The sequence below is a fragment of the Argiope bruennichi genome, chromosome X1, assembly GCF_947563725.1.
Source record: "Argiope bruennichi chromosome X1, qqArgBrue1.1, whole genome shotgun sequence".
NCBI lineage: Eukaryota > Metazoa > Arthropoda > Arachnida > Araneae > Araneidae > Argiope > Argiope bruennichi.
In genome coordinates this window covers 101908565-101932150 of record NC_079162.1, presented here as the reverse complement: position 1 = coordinate 101932150, position 23586 = coordinate 101908565, and the positions used below count along the sequence as shown (strand labels likewise).

The window sequence follows — 23586 nt, the reverse complement described above, 5'->3', positions numbered from 1 at the left end:
TGTGCATTAAATTTTAAATTATTTTTTGATCATTCTGGAGCATACATAGTCAGCAAATAATTTTCAAATGCCTAAAGATATTTGTGGTATCAAAGCAATTACTGGTGCATTTTATACCCATTGAGGACAAATGCCCTCACGTTTTTGTATTGTAGAAATTTGGGAATAGGGTTTTCGTTCAGTTTACACGCCCGTAATCTGAAAAATAATGTTCAAAGAATTTATCTCCGAAATAACTTCCGTGTTGTTTCAAAAACGGCATGTTTACTAAACTAATCTGAAACAATCGGTTTTGAATTTATGCTCAAAATAATCTCTAGCTTTAGGCGTTTTAGACACGCAAGTGTGGATTTTCTATTCATTTACGCCAATTACACGTTATTCTACATAAATATATTTATTTAATCAAGTTTCAAATCTAGAAGTTAATAGGCCTTTATCGTCTGGATCTTAAATGCATTGTTTTTCTGGAAATATCAACCAATAATCATGCAAAATGAAATAGCATTTTTATTGTAATCTGATATGACGATTTCCTTATTTATTCAAATGCATTTTTTTGTTCGATTTATTGATTTCATGTGCTCGGAACGAATTGCCAATATTTCTTATGAAATTGAAGCCAAAAAAAAATTTTTTTTTCATTTAGCCAATCTTCTGATAATTCTATGGTGAGTGTAATCTTTTTACATCTTTAAGAGCCCTTAGCGATAATTTCTCTTCTATTTCTTCATTTGAGAATGAGCGGAATGTTTTCAGTTTTGTTTCAAATCTAAAGATATATTCAATAGTTCTGATACTGCTTCGCTCTATTTTTCCAATCACCCATTTCATTTACTTTATAAAAAATTATACTATCGAACACAATTTGCTTGGGGAATTTGTCTTATACTCTCTACTGCAAATTATAGGTAATTGACTCTCTTGTATTCAAACACAATCAAATAAGAAATAACTATAATCGAATTTGGCTAATATATTTTGTCCATACTCTGTGTCCACTGGGCCGTATTTTACATGGCATCAGTTAGATAGCTTGCAGTTTTCAGCATGCAGATCTGCTACTCTTAAAGACTAACATTCTCAAATATATCTATTTTAAAATACATTAAATCCACAGCTTTCTCTACCCTTAATCCCTTTTCTTTAAGCCTTTTTCAGGTTTTTTGGAGACACGAACCATCGAAAATAATTTATTAACGTACACTGAGGTAACAAAAGTCATGGGATAATACCTCATAATGTGTCGGATCTTCTTTTGTCCTATGAGTTACAAGAATTCGACGTGAAATGGACAAAAGTCATTTAAAGTCTCTTACTGAAACATTGAGCCTTATTGCCTCTATAGACGTCCGTAATAGCTAAAGTGTTGTCGGTGAAGGATTTTGAGCAAGAACTGATATCTCAATTATGTCCTAGAAATGTTCGATGGGATTCATGTCGGGAGATGTAAGTGGCCAACTTATTCGCTGGTATTGTCCAGAATGTTCTTCAAGCCACTCGCGAACAGTTATGGTATGCTGTGTTGTGGTGGGTAGTTATGCCTAAAATTAGGTATTTTCCGCACACTCCTGACACTTTTTTCTTGAATCTTTTATAAATATTGCGCTCAAAAATTTTGCACATTGCCGAGGTCAGTGAAATGGGACGATAAAAGGAGATTTTATTTTTAGACTCCTCGTTTTTCAAAGCTGCAATTATTTTGGCCGTTTCTAGTCTATAGGAACAAAAATTGCTATTACATATTTTATTGAAATATTTACAACTTTTAATAAACACATAATTCTGAAAAGATGAGCAGAGACGTTATCTGCACCTGGAATAAAAAATATGGAGTCCTTTATAGAGAAATATAAACTCGCAAGAGTAAAATCCTTATTAATATCATTTACTTATTAGAAGATAAAAGGGATCGGTTGGAGAGTGTCTTTATGTCAAAAAGATGTCTTCATATCATTATCAGTAAAAATTGCAGTTTGATTCCGGCTGATTGAAAATTTGAAATAAATAAATAAGATTAGTTGTAACAAGAAAATGATTAAAAGAAAAAGTGTCAACTGATCTGTATAAAAGGCTTTTAAGCATTCAAAAGATTTTACTGGAAAAATCATTCGACTCGCAAGATGAAATCCAGTAACTGCGATTTCCAGGGGAATTTGATTTTCATCCATTTTTGTATTTGGCAAAAATTGTCTCAACAAGTAAACAATTTCACTCGGCACAACTGTTTATTAGCTCTATCCCAATTAATTCATGAGCTGAAGAGAAAATAGCAACTCTTTTCAAACTGAAGTGTTTTTTCACACACATAGAAATGGGAAGTGGTTACTATCAAAGCAGTTAGTATGAACATGGAAATATGAACAATGAAAAATGTCTGGAGAAATTCAATTCCACATAGAAGAGAGATGCATATTTACAAGGACTTATTCTTGTAAGTACATGATTATTTAAGTCTCCAATATTATTGATCATATTTCACCTCGGTCAACTAAACTTATTAATAGCAATTATAAAACCATCGTCGTGAGTATTATTCTTGTCGTTTCTATATATTGTCTGTGGCTACGTCTGATAAAGTACTTCGTACATTATTTAATATTTTGAAAATTGTTTACTTAATTCATATAAAAATAAATATGCATAATATCGAAAAGGTATTAATTATGTAAAAAAAATATATATTAGATAATATATGAGTTAATATACTAACAGTTATATATATAAATGAATGCTACATCTTATTTTACATTTTTCTATTATTTATATAATAGATAAAAGTATATTCATTTTAATTCATATATTTTTATGGCTTTTATTTATAATAAATTCATGAATAATTGTGATATTATTGATATAGTCTGTCATATGTTATGCATCAATTATGTTTCTCAATTAGATCGAAATGTTTTTGAAAATGTATCGGATATAATTATCAGTGACAGCCAAAATAATATTCTAAGACTTGACTCTTAAATTTATTTAAGGAAAGTGATAATACTAAAATTCAATTGCTGACCACTAGAATTGAATTAAGTGATTTAAAGCCTAGCTAATTTTTTCAGAAATTAGGATTTGTAGCTATTTTAGATACTTCGGAAATTTTGATTTAAATATTAGGATTTGGAAAATTATTTCAATCCATCAAAAATATTTTAACTGTCAATAAAGAAAATATTGATAGTTTAGCAGTTGCGGCTGATAATATTAGTGATATAAGCTCTAAAACCGAAATTCGTAATATAATTAATGTACACAATTCTTCTAATGAATTTTGGGATATAACTAAAAATTTGGAAGAACCGCTGGGAAAATGTAGAATCGCTGAGTTATATTTTCACCCTGGATCAAGAACAAGAACACGAAATACTAATTCGTTCCGTAATCCTTCTCGAATTAACAAGCGCAAGAATTTCGATCCCAAAGGAAAACTGCATTAAAAGTTTTCTGGAAAAATTTCGTTTCCTTGCAGCTGGATTCAAAAACTACAAGATGATGAAGAAGATTCCGATCTGCAGTAGGTTCAGCGGTAACTGTGAATAACTTTTCTGTGAATAACGAACAGAATTGCTTCAAATTTATTTTATTCATAAGTGATCAAAGATCAGTGTACACTTCCTCTTTACATTGGAGCTGATGTTAGCATAATTAATTCCATCTATATCTCAAAATGGGGGAAAAAAAAGCAGAATATATTTGTATACTGCTAATGGCGCAGAAATCTTAACTTACGGAATCAAAATCTTATGCCTTGATCTGGTATGAATGGCAGTTCAGAATCCATTCAAAATTTCTAATGTCACAAATGGTATTTTAAGGATTGACTTTTTTTACAAATTTTACTTTCTCATTGATGTAAATAAATAAAATTAATTGATACGAAAGCAAATCAGAGTCTACAAGGTGACATAAACGCTGGTTCAAGTTATAAAGTTGTCAGCAATTTGAACACATTCGTGAAAAATTCCAATTTAATCTCCAAATATAACGAAATTTCTCACCCTAAACTTTTCATTTATAGCTAAAACATGATATTAAGCCGGCGTCCTGGCCTAGTGGCAGCGCGTCTACACCGTGATCTGGGCGTCCCGGGTTCGAGTTCCGGTTCGGACATCGTTGTTCTTCACACTGTGTTCTATCTATGAGGTGTGTGAAAGATCCCCCTGTAAAAAGGGGTTGTGTAAGCGAGTGTGTATCATCTTAATATGAGCTAGAAGTCAGACTTCCGCTCTCGGGTGCTCAGGGGACTTTACCCTCAGAAGCTACTGCAACCCTTTTCCGTTGTAACGCGGGCATGACATCACATGATATTAAAGATTTTATCGAAACAAATGATGATCAAACTATTCATATCGAAGCACGACAGCTTCATCTGAAATAATGGCAATAGCTAAAGAGGAATTTAAATTTATGCTCAACAACGAAATAATTCTTTAATCAAATTCATAATAGTCAAGTCTTCTGCATTTTACCATAAAAAAGGAAGGCTCCTATGGGCCGTAGGAGGATTACCGTCACCCTAATGTTCAGATGATTCCTGATCGATACTCTATGCCTAGTTCATTCAACAAACAAGAAAATGAACTAAAAAATCTTTACATTTCTATTTAATTTTTAAAGACTCTGAATTAACAGCTGACATGAGTATTTGCTTCATTCGCCGATTTTCATGCTTTGACTTAATCTTACTTTTACAGCTGCTTTCATTCACACTTCTTTCAGCTAACTTATCAAAAATTCTGCTTAATATTTTTATTTTATGTATATCTGCTAATAAAACAGAAATTTTCCAGAAATTCTCGCATCCTTAATCAGTTCAGTATAAGTAAAACTCATTTTGCACTAATGTTAAAAGTTAATTTTTGTTGAATCGATTGTTCATATAATTATTTTGAAAATGAATGTATTATATAAATGTTTAATTATTAGTCTAAAGAAACATTAAAAAATCTGTTGTATTTTCTATTTCATTTTTATGATATTTTTCAGGGAATTTTTAAGGACAAGCCTCCTTAGAAGGTACTTGAATATAGATTTCGAAGATGGCCTTCTCTATATGATACATTTATAGAAGTTTTAATGATATACTTACATAGAGGATACTTAAATGTATATATTGAATATAAAGATTATGCAAATTATACATTTGCAGAAATTTTTGAAATGAGCATTTATAATAAATGCAAATTTAAAGACAATTAGCCTTAATGTGAAATCTAATGTTGGAAATTTCATGAATGAACTGATTCATATTTTTGTGAAATTCCATTTTGTAAACTTACTATATATCAATATGCATATATAATAACACTATTAAAAATAATGAACCTTATAACTCGTTTACAAAATGATTGATAAGATTTTTTTTTTTTTTTTTTTTTTTTTTTTCATTTTCTTGATCAATGAAGGGAGAAAAATTTATTTACAAAATAAAAACACTATTTCTTTGAATCACCACTCACTGAACAGTATCCGTAAAGAAGTTATCAAATTTTGGAACTTTAAAAATCATTTGCCAGCAATTGAGAAATAAGAATTTATGCATGCATCATCAGCAAAAAAGGAATTGACTTTCATTTCAAAGCAAGTGAATGTTATCTTGTGATTAAAAGAGAAATGTAAACTCCCTCGAGTTTTAAGTTTCACTACAACAAGCAACCATATGCGAGTCTGGCGCAGGAGTAATCTATAATGAGTAAAGCATTTTTTATGCTAGTGTGGTATGGAAATTCGGAGAATGAAATCTTGACATAATTTTTTAAATATTTCAATATAGTTCAAAATTGCTAAATCTTTATCAGAGGCTTTGATGTATAATGAAAAACTGGGTGTTAAATCTAATAAATCCTTGTGAAAAGAACACAGATAACATTAAAATTCATGTATGCACATAGTCATATCACTGACTCTCACCAAGGGGCTCCGACCTGCCTAGAAGGCATAAAAAACTGCATGACCGGACAGCCGCTACAGCAACACTGGCGGGAACTGTAGCTGAGTCCTAAGGGCCATCACCGGTCACGGTACAGCCCTTCTCTAAGGAAGTACGTCCCGTCATCAATGGGAGATGGCAGAACAACACCTTTTCTGCACTTTTCAGGGTGACGAGAACCAACCACCATGCCGGAAGCTTCTTGCCCACGTTTCGAAGAGCCCCTTGGGGGATCCCTGTTTGTACATATTTATTGTCTTATAGAATATTTGAGATAAATCGGTAATATTTATAGCTTCATTTTCTTTTTTACGGTTGCATTGAACTATTTAACCATCGTTTTTAAAACTGTTTTAGAAACCGAAAACTGGTGAAGTATTTGCTATGGCTTAAGTGCATTATATTAATAAAAATTTAGATGCATATTAATATAATCATACATTTTTAATTGAAATAAAAAAATTTGTCTTTAATAAAATTATTCACCACAGTTTTTCGATGAATGAAAAAAAATGTTGAAATATTTTCAATAATTTCATAATTTAAAAATTTTCAATAAATGTTTCAAATGTTGATTTTTTATGTGCTTCGTACATTTTTGCAAAATCAATAATAATAATAATAATAATAAATAAATAACAATGAAAACCACACATATATAAAGTAAAGTATTGGTTCAATCTGAATTTAATTCTTTTTGTAAATTTGTTGAACAGCATTTCAGATTTTGAAATTGGAATGAGTTATTTTTGCATTGTTACGTGTGTTTTTATCGTTGTTAATGTTAATCTCTTTACCTGCGAATCCATTTAATCTCCTAATTTGTTGACACATCCTATTTGGGACAATTATTGCTATTCCAATCCTTATAATAACATAAAGGCCACTTGAGATACTGAGATTTTGTTAAGTGATTTTTGAGTTTTAAATTGCACAATACTTTCACTTAATTTCAGATTTAAATACTAAGTATTCAATAATGCAATGCACGTGTCAGGCGCATCATAAAAACACTAGAAGATAAAATAAAAAAATAATTACTTTATTTCTAGATTTGAATGCACAAACTATAATGTTTTATGTGCTACAACATGCTTTAAAATTTACCATAGAGAATCTGGCATATATGATGTTTGTCTTTAATTGCTTGTCTTCAGAATATAATAAATAAAAACTGTAATAAAGTTATCTCATGTAACATATTTCAAACGGTTGAAATAAGACATTATGCATTAACAATATAAATAATCATAAATTTATCTTCTTGATGTCTGTACAAAATTTAAACGCATCATTAAATCATACGAATGATATTGATATTTTCCTCGCTTATTTTAAGTCATAAAGTAAGGGATAAAATAGGAGTATCTCCGTGAGGTTCGTGGTGCTTACTATTTTGAAAAGTTTGGTACATATTTTGAAGCGAGATTTTTCTGGTAATATGTGATAATATCTTCAATTGCAATCTTTTCAAATTACGGTTTGGATTTACAAATCGTTTTTGTGAGAGAATCCATTTCATTCTAAGAAATATTGAATGTCCTGGAGTTTAAACTAATGAGATCTTTTGGTTCAGTTTTGCTCTAATAAAGTTTTTTTAGATATTCTATGAATATTTATCAACAATTTCAGAGATTAGCCTTTGCATTGAAGGACAGAGATTAGCCTTTCTATTGTTCTTCCTTGAAGGACAGAGAAACTGCCAGTCAGAAACAGTAATGTATTTTCCTCTGAAATTGAGAGGTCATCAGTGTCTTGACGGATCTTCTAAGATTCGACCATAAAGATGGAATTAATTGAATGAATTCGATAAGAGAAAGATTGTAACATTAAATCTTTTAATAGTAATGACTATACATTTTAATATCAACTGCTACTAAAATAGAATTCCAGCAATCTGAAAATTTATGTAACCAGTAAATAAATAATTTTCTCAGAGTAAGATGCAATGTGAACGTTTGAATTCCAGCACACGTATAAATAAACATATATTTTGTAAATAATTTAATTGCATTTATTTATTTATTTTGAAATAGAATTCTACTTAATTAGCTCAAACTAAAAAAAAAGGCCTATATTATGTTAACTAGAGGCATTAAAATTTTAAAATTACTAAAATATGAGACAGAATTGGGTCAAACAGTAAGAAATTGGGGCTAACACGTAACAAAAGCATACGTAAACGCGTGATATATGTTTGATACGTTTTGATTCGTGTAAAACACGTATAAAAAAATACTACGCAATAAATTCAACTAAAGTTTCGCAACAAAAGCAAAAGTAAAAATTTCTGAAGGAAATAACTTGATTTCAACATTTCAAAAGCACGCTAATTAGTATCACGCCAACGGTTAAATTGAAAAGTTGTTTAGAAATGTAATTTATGTCTAAAAAGATATATATATATATTTAAATTTTAAGATGTTGTAAAAATAATTTTTGTACACTGATTTGTTCAGATATTATGACGGATAAAAGTGAAATCAGTCAATTTTTATTTCATGCTCTTTAGAGGGTCGTGAAAGCTTTTAAATAGCGGAATAAATCATTCTAGGTGTTAAGAAACATGGGAAAGGAAATTTCGTTCGAATCCATCTAGGTGTTTGGAATTGTATAAAGTTGTAACATACATACAAAACATAATATGTATAGAGAGCGAGAGAGAACTAATTTTTTCATTTGTGTGGTATTAAAGAAATATTTGCTTGTCATATGCTATTTTCAAATGTCTAAAAAAATTAACAAAAAAAAAACCCAGTTATCTAATTATGAAGAAACACAGAATTTACAATATTGTAATTATATTAATTTTATTAGTTTTCAGTAAATTTATCGTTATTTTTTGAAAAGTGAAATCACGGATATATGTTATTATGAAGGATTTTTTGTTTTATTATTCATTTTGCTTTTTAAAATATGTTTTTATTTTTAATTTTCCTTAGATACTCGTTAAAACTTACCCATCTCAGTTTTTTTTTTTTTTTAATACTAAGCAGTTTTTTAATATTGTTTTTTCTACAATTAATAATTTTTCTGAATGGAATCTAGATGCTCACTGGATGGAAATACAAATTTCTAAAATATTTGTCACGTTAAGAAATGAAATATTGACGAATTTGAAAACAAAAACAAATACTTTAAAAGATAAATACTTCTTCTGGTTTAGTTTTTAATATTCTCTTTTCTAAATTTTCATAATGAGTCTCAAAAAATGATAAGTAAAATTACTGTTCCGATTTTGGATATCCGAATTAGTTTGAGAAAAAAAACATTTTCTTTAAAGTGTGAGTGGGTGTTTTGGAAAATATTAGGTATTTTAGATTTGCTTATTTTTAAAAAAGTTTCTCATGCTAATAGTATTATTGTTATTAATTTTTTTCTCACGATGACATTATTAATTGATCCACTTAACCTTTCAGCACACTCTAAAACAGATTTTAAAACTTCTTAGAAAATGTCACCTCACAGATGCAATAATATAAATTAAAAATGAAAATTTCTCATTCCCATAGTGCCGTAGAAGTACTGTTTTTATTTGAAATCTTTCAATTCATAAATCAAAAATTCCAATTGCTCTTTAATGGCAGAAACTAAAAGCTGAGAATCCAAAAGGATTTCTTTTTATAAATACAAGATTTGCAATTCATTTCGTGAGAAATTGACATCTAAGAAGGCCGCAGTAATAATGCAATAGTTTGTCTTTGATGCTAATGCAAAGTTTTTATTCTGAAAAGAGTATTTGAAAAACAAAGGAAAAACAGCACTTCAACTGTCGTGTCGGAAAAACAAAGAACATATCGATATTCACATATATAATTCATTGTTACGAGAGCACACCAGTGGAAAAAATTTCTTTTATTAATATCCATAAAATCTAAAAAGCTATTTTCAGCTTATAGAGCTATGCAAAAATATTCGTTTAAATATAAGATAAATGTTTGAACATAGGATATAGTATCAAAATGAATATTGTATCATGACTTATTATTTAAAACTAGGTGTAAAATATTAATGGGAGCATTGCATGCTGTTTTTGTAATTCAGTTCATTGGAGTGATATGCTAGGATCAGTATATACAGTCAACAGTAGATTATGCAAGGTCAAAAATAGTAGAGTATCCCCTGGCTTTTCAATAAACTTAAAGAACCAACCACTGTGCGTAATACATCATAATAAATCTATATCTTTAACTGTAGACTACTAGTTACTCCGGCTATCAGCAGAGTCTTAGCAATGAGTTATCCCATGGTTAAGTTAAGCGTTTAAAATTGGGAGATTTACTTTCTTTTGATTTTTGCATTTATTTATTTTAATAATTAACTAGTGAAATTGAAAAAAAATGTTTTCAAGGTGCTATTCGGATAATATTTTCAAAGTTTGAATTAATGCACCAAAAGCTGAAAATTTCCTTTTATTTCTCATTACTTTTGAATAGACATGGATTTCATCATAATTACATTTGGCTTTGTCTTTGGAAATGTGTTTGTGAATTTGATTGGGTTTTGTTTCTTAATATTTTGCCTGTTTTATAAAAGTCATTCATATAAATAATTTTTTTTCCAGAAATAACGCTTTATTTGGTTCAGTAGTTTTAATTTCAAAATATATCGTTGAATTGCTTAAATTTAAAATAACCAATACCAAATAAAATATCAAACTTTTCTAACAATGTAAAACAATTTATTTGATCAATTTAACTAAATTATTACTTTATTTTAGAGAACGAATCAGTTAGACGTCGAAACCGGTTAGTTATAAATTGATCTTTCAAAATGGCTCAAGAATATATGGGGAACTATAAAAAGATAGATGATATATATCCAACGCTGCCCAAGGTTAAAAACCTTTCATGTGTAATTATTTTAAAGTAAAAACTACTACCACAACAAAGGAGCACCTAAAAATTTCTTTATTTCAAAATCAACTGCATTAAATTTTCTAAAGAATTAATAACGATAAAAAAATTATACAAAAAGGAAAATAGTATCGTTAAAATGATAAATTTTTAAAAATTATGATGATGTAAATCTGTTTCGGAATAATACAATCCGAATATGCTTGATTATAGCCATAGTTGAAACACTATTTTGAAGCTATGTTTGCCTAGTAAAAATATAGACATAAAAACAAAACAGAAATTAAAAAATAGTGGTTGGGTATTTTAGGTTAACGTTAACTTTAATAAGTTAAAATGTTTTAAATTAATAAAAATTAAAAAAAATATTGTGCAAAATTGGAATTAATATCATTGTTATGGTAAAAATTTGAATTTTTAAAAGGTATTACAATATTTCCTGTAAGTTTATTCGCTGCGAAATTACTGCAGAAAAATGGCAAAACTACTGCAGAAAAATGAAGGTGTGGTGGAATGAAGATCATATGATCCGTGCAGTGGAAGCAAGAGGACCCATGTTTTCGGGAACATTTCTTTAGTGATCACATTTCACAAAAAAATAAATACAAAACACGAAGATAAGACAAGACAAGACATTAACGCTAGCACACCTTCACATAACAGCATTTCATCTCTCTATTTACCATCGCAATGCACATGGGAGGCGTACCTAATCAAGCATCGCCATCTATTATTCAAAAGAGAAGATACAATAATGCAACTGCTACAAAATTTAATTAATTTTTACGCTTTCAAAGTTGACAGTATTCTTTTTCTTATCTTAAAGAATAAATGTGAAAAGTTTACTTGAAATGGCCCAGTCATTTATAAGGAGACGTGGGAAATACAAACCTGCATACATAACTACAATAACTTTTATTCATATTAAAATATATGCTCAGATAAATCAGATGGGAATTGGTACAATTCATAAAGGTCTCATGTTAAAATGCGTAGGCATATCAGTATTAAAAAAAATGAGTTTCTTAATTTTAATTTGAACATAATTTTTTACATAAAAGTTATATACAAAATTAATTTATAGAAATTTATTCTCTTTTCTAAACAGTGTATTGAAGCAGTTTAATTTCAGATATGAAGATTTCTGCACTTATGAAGGAATATCAGTGAAAACCACTTTACTTCGATTTATAACACTTCAAAATTCATTTTACAAAAATTCATTAAATATACAAAAATTTATTATTTTACAAAAATTCATTAAATAAACAATTTCCGCTAATCGAGTAATTTTGTCAAAAGAATTACGACCGTCAAAGAATCACTTATGCATTTTTATCCCACCTTTTTATACCAATATTTTTATTGACTCTTGTCAATCATAAAAATAAACAAGAAATTGAAACTTAAAAGATTTCTCCTTTTTTTAAAAGAATGCATGACAAAAAATATGTAATTTCTCAAAAAGTCAAAAAAATTAAAAAAAAAAAAAAAAAATCAAGAACTACTATAAAATGCTTTTAAGGCATTTGAGAGTTTAGAATAACATAACTAGTATAAATACTATACCGTATTTTAGAAAATTTAAAAATTACACATTTTCTTAAAAACAAAAGTACTCCGGAAAAATATTTATAGCAAAAAAGTGAATATGTTTTCCAAGTGCAAAATAGGGGGTTATTTTTAACATAAAATTTAAAAGCCAATATATATATTTGTTATAACTCCTAAATCAATTAATTCCAATCCTAAGCAATTTTGAAAATTTCTTAGAATGTACCACTTATTACAAACTCTTCACATTTTTACCTTCTTACACGCACGTGCATTACTTTTTTTTCATTCAGTTAAAAATTTCTTGATATTATTCGTTTCCATTTCTAAATAAATAATGAAAGTGTAAATAGTTATTTCATTAAATGCTTACCATTATTTTGATGAGCGAATTTTTTTTTATATTATCACATATTTACAATTATATCATTTAAATTTAATTTTCATGTTTAACAAATTTACTGGAAAACCCTTTTTATCTTAAAAGTGATCTCACATATAAATAGTTATATCTACCAAGAAAGCATACTTTAAATATGAAACTGGAATGTTGATAAAAAACAATGACTTTTGATTAATATTACTTTTAAAAACATACAGAACAAAATTGAAATTAATTGGTTAAGTATATTTAATAATAGAAGGCATTCTACATTTCTTTTACAGCATTTTGAACTTACTTTGTTGGTTTTTCACCCTCCAAAGAAAGGAAAAGCATCCCGTGATGGGGAGCCTTTGTGGTCAGTAGAACCAAAATATTTTAAACAATAATGGAAGTATCGAATACTGCATCAATAATACTGAAGAGGAATCGAATTTTTTTAAAGTATTCTTAACGTGAAATTTTGTCGCAAGAAGATTAGTTTTAATTTAATAATTCGTTTTATTTGAAATTTTATTTTTAAATATTCACTGGAACAATTTTTTTATTATTAACCGAATATTATACAACATTGTATAAACAATAATGTAAATACTACATTACAATATAATATTGTAAAAATTATACTGTACATTTTACGTTTAAAACGATAACAATGTTGTGCCGACAATATGTTGTAAATTCTTTTAACAGCATAACAACAAGAAACATCTTATATTTTTCTTTATTTGTTCTAGTCCTGGCTTTAAAAAAAACATCCATCTTTTACTTAAATATCCTAAATTGGTACATATTTATTTAAAATAAAATGAGTTAAAATTAAGTGAAATTAGCGGGAGTGAAGAAGGAAATTTTTCAGCAGAAGAAAATGTATCAAAAATTGATTAAAGAAGATATTTAAAAATAAAGAAATTTTTTCTTTACTTTTAATTTTTATTCAATACTATGATATTCAGAAAATATGTTGAGAGCTATAATGTACAATACAGCAGATAAAACATTGTACAATATTGGGAACTATACTATAAAATACTGGAATTAAATATTTAATAATATGACAAAAGTCTTATCAATTACAATGTTTCAAATTAAAACATAATATTATACAAACTTTTTTCAATTTTATACAATTATTCTCAATTTTATATTGTACAATATAGTGTGTTCTTTTGGATGGTAAGTGTGACACACATACCAGTATATCACTCTTTAAAATTTCAAGCCACATCAGTTTAAGGACATTTGATCTTTGACAGCATATGTGCATCTGATCTACGTACAAAGCAGAGGATATTCGAGGAAATCGGAACTCGGGTCTGAAATCGTTTCACATAGTTGTTGTTTCTAATGGCACTTAAAATGGACAAGCTCGCTGACGAAGCGATTGTAAGCCAAGGGAGCGTCTTTTGTTTTTAGTAGCGCCAACTAGGGCCAAGAGCACGTCTTAGCTACTCACGCATCACATTCGCTTGCTCAACCTCTTTTTACTGGGGGGCACCTTCATACATCTCACCAATAGAACAAATGAAGAACAGCCGTGCCCGAACCGGAACTCGAACCTAGGACGCCCAGATCACGGTGAAGATGCGCTTTTCACGTAGAAGCCAAAACTTTGCACTCTCTAAGCTGGCCTGTTGCAATGCAAGAAAATTCCGATGACAAATCTTTCTCTAGAATTATCCTAGATGGGACTCTTTTTGTGACCTCATATAAAGTAGGTCCTCTTGAGTTACGGTCTTACACTATATATATTGATTTTAGCTTATCTAGGTATATTTTTTCTTCCCTTGAAATTTGTACCAAGAATTTTAAAAAGTCTTGTATGCAATCAGAATGTAAATATAACACTTATATAGAAATTTTTATAATACTTAGCATTTTTCACATTTTATATATAAATATTAATGTGCACAATTCATTTCGTGATTGAAGTTCTGCAAAAAATTACCACATTCAGTTTTATTTTTTATAAATTTGTAAATGTTAATAAATAATCATTAAGAACATGGAATTTTATACGCGCAATACAATTGCTTTGACCTTTGTTACTGTCATTTCTGGATTGTTGTTGCTATTCAAAAATGGAACACCTACTAATATAACTAGACGAAAGACATGCTTCAAAAAATCTTAAAGAATTAGCGATGGCCTTTTCTAAATTCAAACGAGTAAAAAGATACACTGTGGAGGTATATTTATTTGTTCTTGAGTGCATTGCATTTCGAAACCTTTAGGACATACTCAAATGTCTTCTTCATATCGATTCAAGCTTAGAGAAGGAATTGTCTTTACAGAACTTCAAAAATTTAATCAGCTAATGGAAAAAAAGGAACGTCTTGGACTTTTATAGATCTTTATTCGAAGTATTCAGATATTACAGCACTCGAAACGGGATATCACTATCATCCATTGAACTCGTTGCATGTGCTTACGCACTTGCAATTCATTCAGCGAAGACGGCAACATCGTGATATTTTAGTTCTACGTTGTGACAAAGTGGTCACGAGCACCTCCACATCATAATTTGGAATAGCAATTATAACTTGTAAGTTTGAGGGAAATATTAAAATTTAGTTTATAAAGCTCTAACGTAATGAAATTTGGTATAATTATTTATCTAATTGTTATGATCGAATTATTAATAAAGAAGTAATATTTGGATTATTTATGGGGGAATAGAGAATTTGAATGGATTTACTTTGTACGTTTTTAATATTTATGCCAATGACATACCAAGAGTTAGAAATTGTTTATTTAGCAATTTATGCAGACGATACCGCTACTCTTACACAGCATAGGGATGCACAAATAGTCATAAAACAACTACAACAACACATAACTCTTTTACAGTGCTGGCTCGTCGGCTGGAAAATGAAAGTCAATCCAAATAAATGCGCTTGCCTTCTTTTCACAAAAAATTGAAAATGCCTGATCTAAACTCACTCCAAATCAACCCTAGGTAAATGCGTACAAATACCTACCGTTAGTTTTAGAAGCAAAATTAACCTTTTATAGTCTTATTAAATCGACCCTCACCAAAGCTACGATAATGAGTTTTGAACTCAATAGCTTAATCGCTTCATGGAGTAAGCTATCGATAAAGTGCTAGCTTCTGCTCTACAAAGCAACTTTAAGATCAATTTTGATGTACGGCTCTCAAATTTTGGGAGCTACTTCCGCCCAAAACATTAAAAAGTTGCAAAGTTTTCCAAAATAAACACCTGATGAAGATTGTTAATGCAATCTACTACATTAGAAGGAAAATTCTTTATAATGACTTCCAAATTGAACCTTTTTTTGAATTTATTAAAAGAATATCAATTAAATTCTTCAAAAAACTAACCCAGATTCGCAACGAGTTACTCCAACTACCAGCCTATGATCCTAACTAGGAAAAGACCTAGGGCTGCAATTGACAATATTTATATTAATTTTCCATATGTAAAAAGATCAAGAATTTCTAACTCCATTGCCAATCTGATGGATTAGACTTTTTTCAAAATTATTTCTCTTTCGGCCTTAGATAGCTACGATGAGCTAAACTCGTGAAATTTTCTGGATTTTTTTCGAAAATAACTAACCAAAATAATTAACTCAGCACAGATGGAAGACGGGAAATTGAAATGATGTCTCAAACCCTATTGGCGCTTATTTATTCCTCACTGAAATTTCAACCACTCAGCGTGATCGGTTGAATTATGCCATAAGCGCAAATAATGCATGTTATATTTGTTTACATTTTAAACTAGGTGTGCTCTGCATACAATCAGATGAGAAGATGGCTGTACTGTCGTCTTTAAAGCATCCTAATTACGTACAGTTAAGGGATGAATAAATTTGCTGCTAAACAGCCTGAAAGAACTCTACTTCCTCATCATATTTTCAAGCAATTGGGTTAATCTGTCTTCAATCTTTTAACGTGGAATTATGCTCAATGTCTGTGTATCCCTTATTGGAGGTTTATCGAATTTAAACGGTCGTGTTAACTCTGCCGATTTCAGCATATAGATTTTATTTAAATAAATTATTAATTTTAAAATTAAAAATCGAGAATTTGCTGCATTTGATCAAATGTATGTAAATATAAATGTATTAATAAAACTTAGGAATTTTTATCTTTATTGAAGTTCATTATGTCAAGGAATTCAATGAAAAAGCATGTTATATTGGGAGTAGATGTCGGAACAACAAACGTCAAATGTTTCGCTTATGACCATCATTTTAAAGTTATTGGACAAGCACATGAAAAGGTAAATCATTATATTTATTATATAATTAGTGAAGATTAATTGAATGTGTATTTAATGACTTATTTTTTCTCATGCTTTGAAGTATGATATAATATATGGGAAATATTTTTTGATAAATGTAGGCTTTAGAAGATATTAGAATGCGAGTTAGTGATATCAGTCCAAAAAGAATGTTAGTTGGATTCTATTATTTGTTACTCTACTGATTCAGTATTTTTATTATATGTTATAGTATATGAGAATTTTTGATATATTTGAAATCAATATATATTTATTTTAAATTAGAATATATCTTACTGAATATTAGGTTTTAAAATCATAGAAATTTTGATACTCTAAGACAGTTAGATTGTAAAAAAGTTTCCATTATATTTTATTACCAGAAATCAATTCTTTAAAATGCGAGAAGCAAAAAAATAAAGTAAGTTTGAAATTTTAAGCATTTGTATTGTGCATGATTTTAAATTAATTGTAAGAACTCTAATGATCGACCTAATTGCTTCTGTTTAATAGAACAAGATTTTAAATATTGAAAAAAATAAAGAGATTTAAGGAGTTTTCAATTATTATATGAGGAATATGTTATTTTGATTCATATATTTAATTAGCATTTTTTTTAAGCTAGCAATATAGTATTTCAAATTTTTTTTTGCTTCATGAAAATGTAATCAGCAGGCAATAATAATATAAAATTATGGTAGTTTTTTTTTTTTTTTGATCAATTCAGCAGTTTTTATATTATTATATTTAAATTAGGTTTCCATTCTTGATCCAGGGGATGGCAGACATGAAATTGAACCAGAATTGTTATGGAGTGTTTTCCTGACTGTTGTAAGAAACTGTTTACTGAGTAAGTACTATTAATAAGTTCCCATTGTTGATAGTATTTTTCCCTTTTTTTTTAGTTAATGGTTTTAAAAAGAATATTGTTTTACTGTATTAATTATACTAATAAAACTAAAATGTTTTTATAGAATTTTATGCTTTTTTTTTAATGATAAACTAAGAATGACCTACACATATATTATTGACCATGACTACCTTGCTCAAATGGTTAATGGTCTGTAACCCAGGATTTTATAATGTTCCATGAACATACATATCAGTTCAAAAATCCTAAACTGTTCTTGTAATAAAAGTTACCTATATTATCATTGATAAAGTAGGTAGCTATGTGTAAATACTTGAAATTTATCATTTTTCAAAATTTAAAACTGAAAAGAATAAAGAAAAGACAAGGGATAATAAGAGTTATGGGAACATCAATATAGATACAGTTTAATTTTGATCCAGACTTCTGTATTAATACTTATTCAATCATTGATGTACTTTTTATCAGAAACATTTAAAAGAAAATTGACATACAATCGAATATCCTCCAAGGTTGGATTGAAAAAATTTAAACCGAAAAAGTATTTTTTGAAAAATGCAATGAAGAAATAATATGAAATAAAATGAAAAATTTTATGTAAAAAGATTTAAAAAATGCACTGATTGAAGAATGTGTACATTGTAAACACATAAATTTTATTGATAATCTAGGAAAGTCCTAAAAGTTATTATTTTGAAAACTGTAAGGCAATCAAAGATAAAATGTACATTTATTGACATATAAATATATCTAAAATATTGCTTGAATTTTTTTTGTTGAAAAGGATAAAAAAATTGTTTAAGATTGTCATTAGGATATTTTTACTTTATGATTTTTATTCGTAGAATATGACAAGTTAGTAACTATAAATAAATGCCATTAAAATTTATAAATTATAATATTAACATATTTATTTCAATGAAATAGATAATTGTTAAATGAGATGTTCAGTATTTATAAATATAGACACATACTAATATTACATTAATTGATGCATTATCTAAATAATATAAAGTGTGTTTGTTTGAATAATATTGTTCTTGTATATTAAAATGCATATTTTTGTATCAATTAAATTATTTTTAAAATTTTGAATAAAATACTTTATTAGTATAAGATATATAAATGCATGTATTAATTTTAATATATATAATATTGTATTTAAGTATTAATAAGTAGAATTGCATATTTTTTTATAATGTGACCCTTAAAGTTAATCATGTATATGATCACGGATGGTAGAAACTGGCTTGTAAAAACATGCGTTGGAAGGTATCATTTTACAAAATTGTAAAGTGTTAATTTTAGAATTAGGGACATTTTTCTCCACTTGAATATTTTGCCAGTTAGGTATTTACATTGGGACATAGGCACCCAAATGTCTAGTTTTGGTTTTGTTAGGATTCCAAATTATGCCAATCCTGGGAGCTAACAATTGTTAAGATGACTCTGTAACTGACATTTTGAGAAATATGACAACTTTTATGCATTATTGCCTGGCACATTTAAAAAAAAAAAATTATTTCGAAATAGTGCCGTGCATTTCACTTACTAAAGTTCATACTTTCGGAATAAATCTAATGTTGATTAATTGTCAAATTATTATGAAACTTGGAAGATGTTTTATACAATTTAACTTTTGAATTTATAGCTTAATTTTTTATTTGCTGTTTGTAGCATTATGTTACAGAACAGTATAAGATAGCTTATAATTAGATGATAGACTCCATTTTGTTTGATACATTACTGTGATATTTTGTTAGCTTGCCCCAGTTTCACTAAATTTAATTAACTAATGAATTTACTGATTCTTTTTGTCATCATAACTGTAGCTCCTTGTGCAAGTTTTCTATCACTTAATTATGTCTCTCGGTTCATGTTTAGCAGTGCTTATAAAATATTAAGCATATATTTGCTGTAGAAGCAATAAGAAGAGAAATGGTTAATTCATCTATTTTTTAATTGTGTTTATATTTATGATTTGTAGTAACTCCAAGTATGGTAATTTTTATTGAAGAATTAACACATTTTTATTGATTATTATGTTCATTTCTATACATGTTGCAATACTAAGTATTCTGTTATATTTGGAATTTTTTAAATATAGTTCTCTCAGTAATTGATCCCATAAAAAAATTGATTTAAAAAAAAAAATTCAGTATAATTTTTTTATTTTATCTCCTTTTCAAATATGTTAAAACTATTACATACTGATTGTATCTAGGCACCTGCAAAATTATTTCTTTTATAATGTACATAATCCTTTATTTTTGTGCTTGATTAGAGAAATTATATCTGCTGAATTTGCATCTTCCAATCTTTAGCTTCAAATGCATTTTTTAAAAGTTTTTCTTGAAAAAATCATTAATTTCTTTATCAGGATTTGAATAGAGAAAATTAGATTTTAATAGTACATGTGCATGATAATTTAATTTGGCTTATGTATAGTTATTAGAATTTTCCTCCCTTTTATTCCATTGTTTAGAATCAAAATTTTTCTGGTATTCAGATTAAAGGAAGTTTGTTTTTATCCTGGGATGATTTATATAAATTATTTTTTATTAAGATTCTGAAAGTTTGGTGTTGCTCTAGAGGCTAAGGTATTATTGTGTCATTTTATTTCAGCCACTGTACCCTATTAATCTTTCAATTGATTTCTAGATCAGTGTATATAAAATTAAAAAAAAAAAGTGTGAATTTCTTAATATTTAGGAAATTCAACATTTATGTGTTTGGTAGAAGTAAACCTTTGCCAATTTGTTAAATGTCCATGTTAAGTTTAATTAATTCATCAGTAAAATTTTGAAAATAAAGTAAATCCAGTGAAAATTAATTAACTGGATTTACTTTATTGCAGTAGAGTAAGTGAGTAGATATTAATATTGACTGTTGAAACAACAACTGAATACCTTAGAAACTTTTGATTTATGTGTTGCACACATCAGCTACCACAATTCATCGGGAAATACCCATTTTTCTTTCAAGTAAGTTACCAGTATTAAACACGAAAAACTAATAACATACCAACCTGCATTATGTTGAGGTTGGTTCAACTGTCCTCTGTTTGATCACTTTTATGGCAGAAAAAGGTTTAGGCACAGTTAGCAGAACAAGATTTGAGTAGGGTTAAATGTTACTTAATATTCAATTTCTAAATATAATTTCAAATTCATAATAAAGTCTCTTAATATTAGAGCTGAATTCATTAAGTTTAAATTAGAATAATCTAAATTGCCTGTTAAAATTGAACTAAATATATGTTATTCTTTTTAATTTTGATAATTATGATGATTCTTTCAGTATCTTTTTTTTTTCTTTGTGAACAATGGTTTAACTGTACGGTGCAGGGCTGGCAAAATGCTTTGGGTCTGTGATTTTGGAGTCCCCAATTAAGATGTTACATAATGCTCCTAGATAGTACTTCTGTTATACCCTCCCAGAGTAAAAAATGGGCATTACCCTCAATATTTTCCTGAGATACTATACTATCTAATTATATTTTGTAATATAAATTTATTTTTCTTGATTGTAAGCAAGATCTTTACATACAAAGTTTGTGATGAAGATTAATATAACTGTAATATCACTGGTGTGTTGGGGTAATTGTTAATATGAGATGGTTTGGGTATTGGGTGTATTTTCTATACTTATGATAATTTGAATTCTTTTTTTTTTTTTTTCATTTACATTTGTGTCGTTATGTGTGAATCTTTGTCTTTAGTAACTCTATTATGTTTGAAAATCTAAAAATTGTCATTAGGCTTTCCCATACAGAAGCGGCGCCAGAGATTTATCAACGGGGGAAGACAAATCCGACAAGCATATTTTCTATAATTTAGCTTCAATATAACTCAGAATAATTAATTTTATTTTCAATTAAAGCTAGTTAAGTATTGATTAGCTCAGTAAAATTCTTCCCGTTCTTAATTTTTTAAAATTCAGATATTGACCCTAATTTTTCTTTCATTATTAAAATCTTGTTAGGATATTTGTAAAAAAAATTGTTATCAGTTTCTTTTACTGACCATCAAAGTATTGTCAATATTTGTCTATTTTCTATGAGATTCTTGAGATTTAATTGCAATGCAATTTAATTCCAGAAAAAATATATATTATAATGAATGGAATATATAAGCATATTTCATTCTAGATTTCAGTATAGAGATCGAAACACAGTTTGTAGTAATAAATCGCCTAAATTTGTTATAGCATGATCATGGAAATATTTAAACAGACTTTAAGAGTCTCGAGGACTTACTGCTTTGAATTTGGTCCGAATCTAACAAAATTCTTATTTTTTGGATCATTTTTAATACTTAAAATATTTCAGTTGCAGTAAAAATGAATTAATCAAACATTATTGCAGTAATTTATAAATGCTTGATATTGCATAAAGTATTAAAAAGATAAGTATAAAAGATATGCATAATAAGAATAAAATAAAATTACTAAACCTAAAAATTCATAAAAAAATTTCTTGATTAGTTAATTTTCTTGAAAGTGAACAATGCTTCTGCAATATATAATTATATATAAAAAAAGAATTAATGAATAAGACGCGCAAGAGGAAACAATAACAAAAAATTCTTATGTTTATTCTTTAAAAAAAATTCTTATGTTTATTCTTATAAACCTCTTCCAATTCAGAAAGAAAGAAGAGAGAGAAAAAAAAAAAGATTATTTTGATAGCGATATTTTGGAAAAGTATTAGATTCCATCGTCTTCAAATGGATAAATTTTGAGGAAATAATTCCCCTTGGTTTTTTCGTTTTTCTCACTCCCGCTACTAAAACCAAATCTACCCAAGTGTGTGTTGTTCTAACTGGAGATGCTTCACACTCGTGAGTCTTTTAACGTAATCAGTGTAAGAGCATTCTTGATACAAAATGCATTTAATTTTATATTGATTGTACCTAGATGACATGGCATGTCAAATGTACGAAAGCATACTCTTATAATGAAGGATATATAAAATGAGTGTAGAAACTAAATCCAAATGATTTAATAAAATAAACTTTTCAGAAATCAGAATAATTAATAAAACAAAATTCGATATTTTTGAGATATACCGTTTTTTCAGTCACCTGCAGTAATTAATAGATTAGAAAACGTTTGAAATTCATTGTCTAAGAAGTAACAATTGGATGAATAAAAGAATTCTTTTTCGAACTATTCAATGAATTCTGAATCAGGGGAAACAACTTATCGTTTAATCTTAATATATATAAATTATGTGTCACGTTGTTTGTCCGCGATGGACTCCTAAACTACTTAACCGATTTTAATCAAATTTGCACACAGTGTGCAGTTTGATCTAACTTAAAAGATAGGATAGCCCTTTTTTGAATTTTTAATTAGAATTTTAATTATTAATTAAAAACTAACTTTCCCGCCAAAAAAATCGTTTCATTTTTCCCACCGCCAATCTTATCTTAATATATATAAATTACGTGCCACGTTGTTTGTCCGCGATGGTCTCCTAAACTACTTAACCGATTTTAATCAAATTTGCACACAGTGTGCAGTTTGATCTAACTTAAAAGATAGGATAGCCCTTTTTTGAATTTTTAATTAGAATTTTAATTATTAATTAAAAACTAACTTTCCCGCCAAAAAAATCGTTTCATTTTTCCGACCGCCAATCTTATCTTAATATATATAAATTACGTGTCACGTTGTTTGTCCGCGATGGACTCCTAAACTACTTAACCGATTTTAATCAAATTTGCACACAGTGTGCA

At 28.2% G+C, this 23586-nt stretch overlaps 1 protein-coding gene across 2 annotated transcripts in view; it reads left to right on the top strand.

The window, feature by feature from the left end:
* The first annotated feature begins 16408 nt into the window (after positions 1 to 16408).
* Positions 16409 to 23586, top strand: part of LOC129958803 (putative glycerol kinase 5) — a 45828-nt gene continuing 38650 nt past the window's right edge. The window contains exons 1-2 of one of the 2 annotated variants that reach the window (XM_056071491.1): positions 16409 to 16974; positions 17731 to 17824. In XM_056071491.1, the coding sequence (XP_055927466.1) occupies positions 16858 to 16974; positions 17731 to 17824 (211 nt within the window). In that variant the 5' untranslated portion in view covers positions 16409 to 16857. The remainder of the gene's footprint in view (positions 16975 to 17730; positions 17825 to 23586) is intronic. The other variant, XM_056071492.1, reaches the window with a different exon arrangement.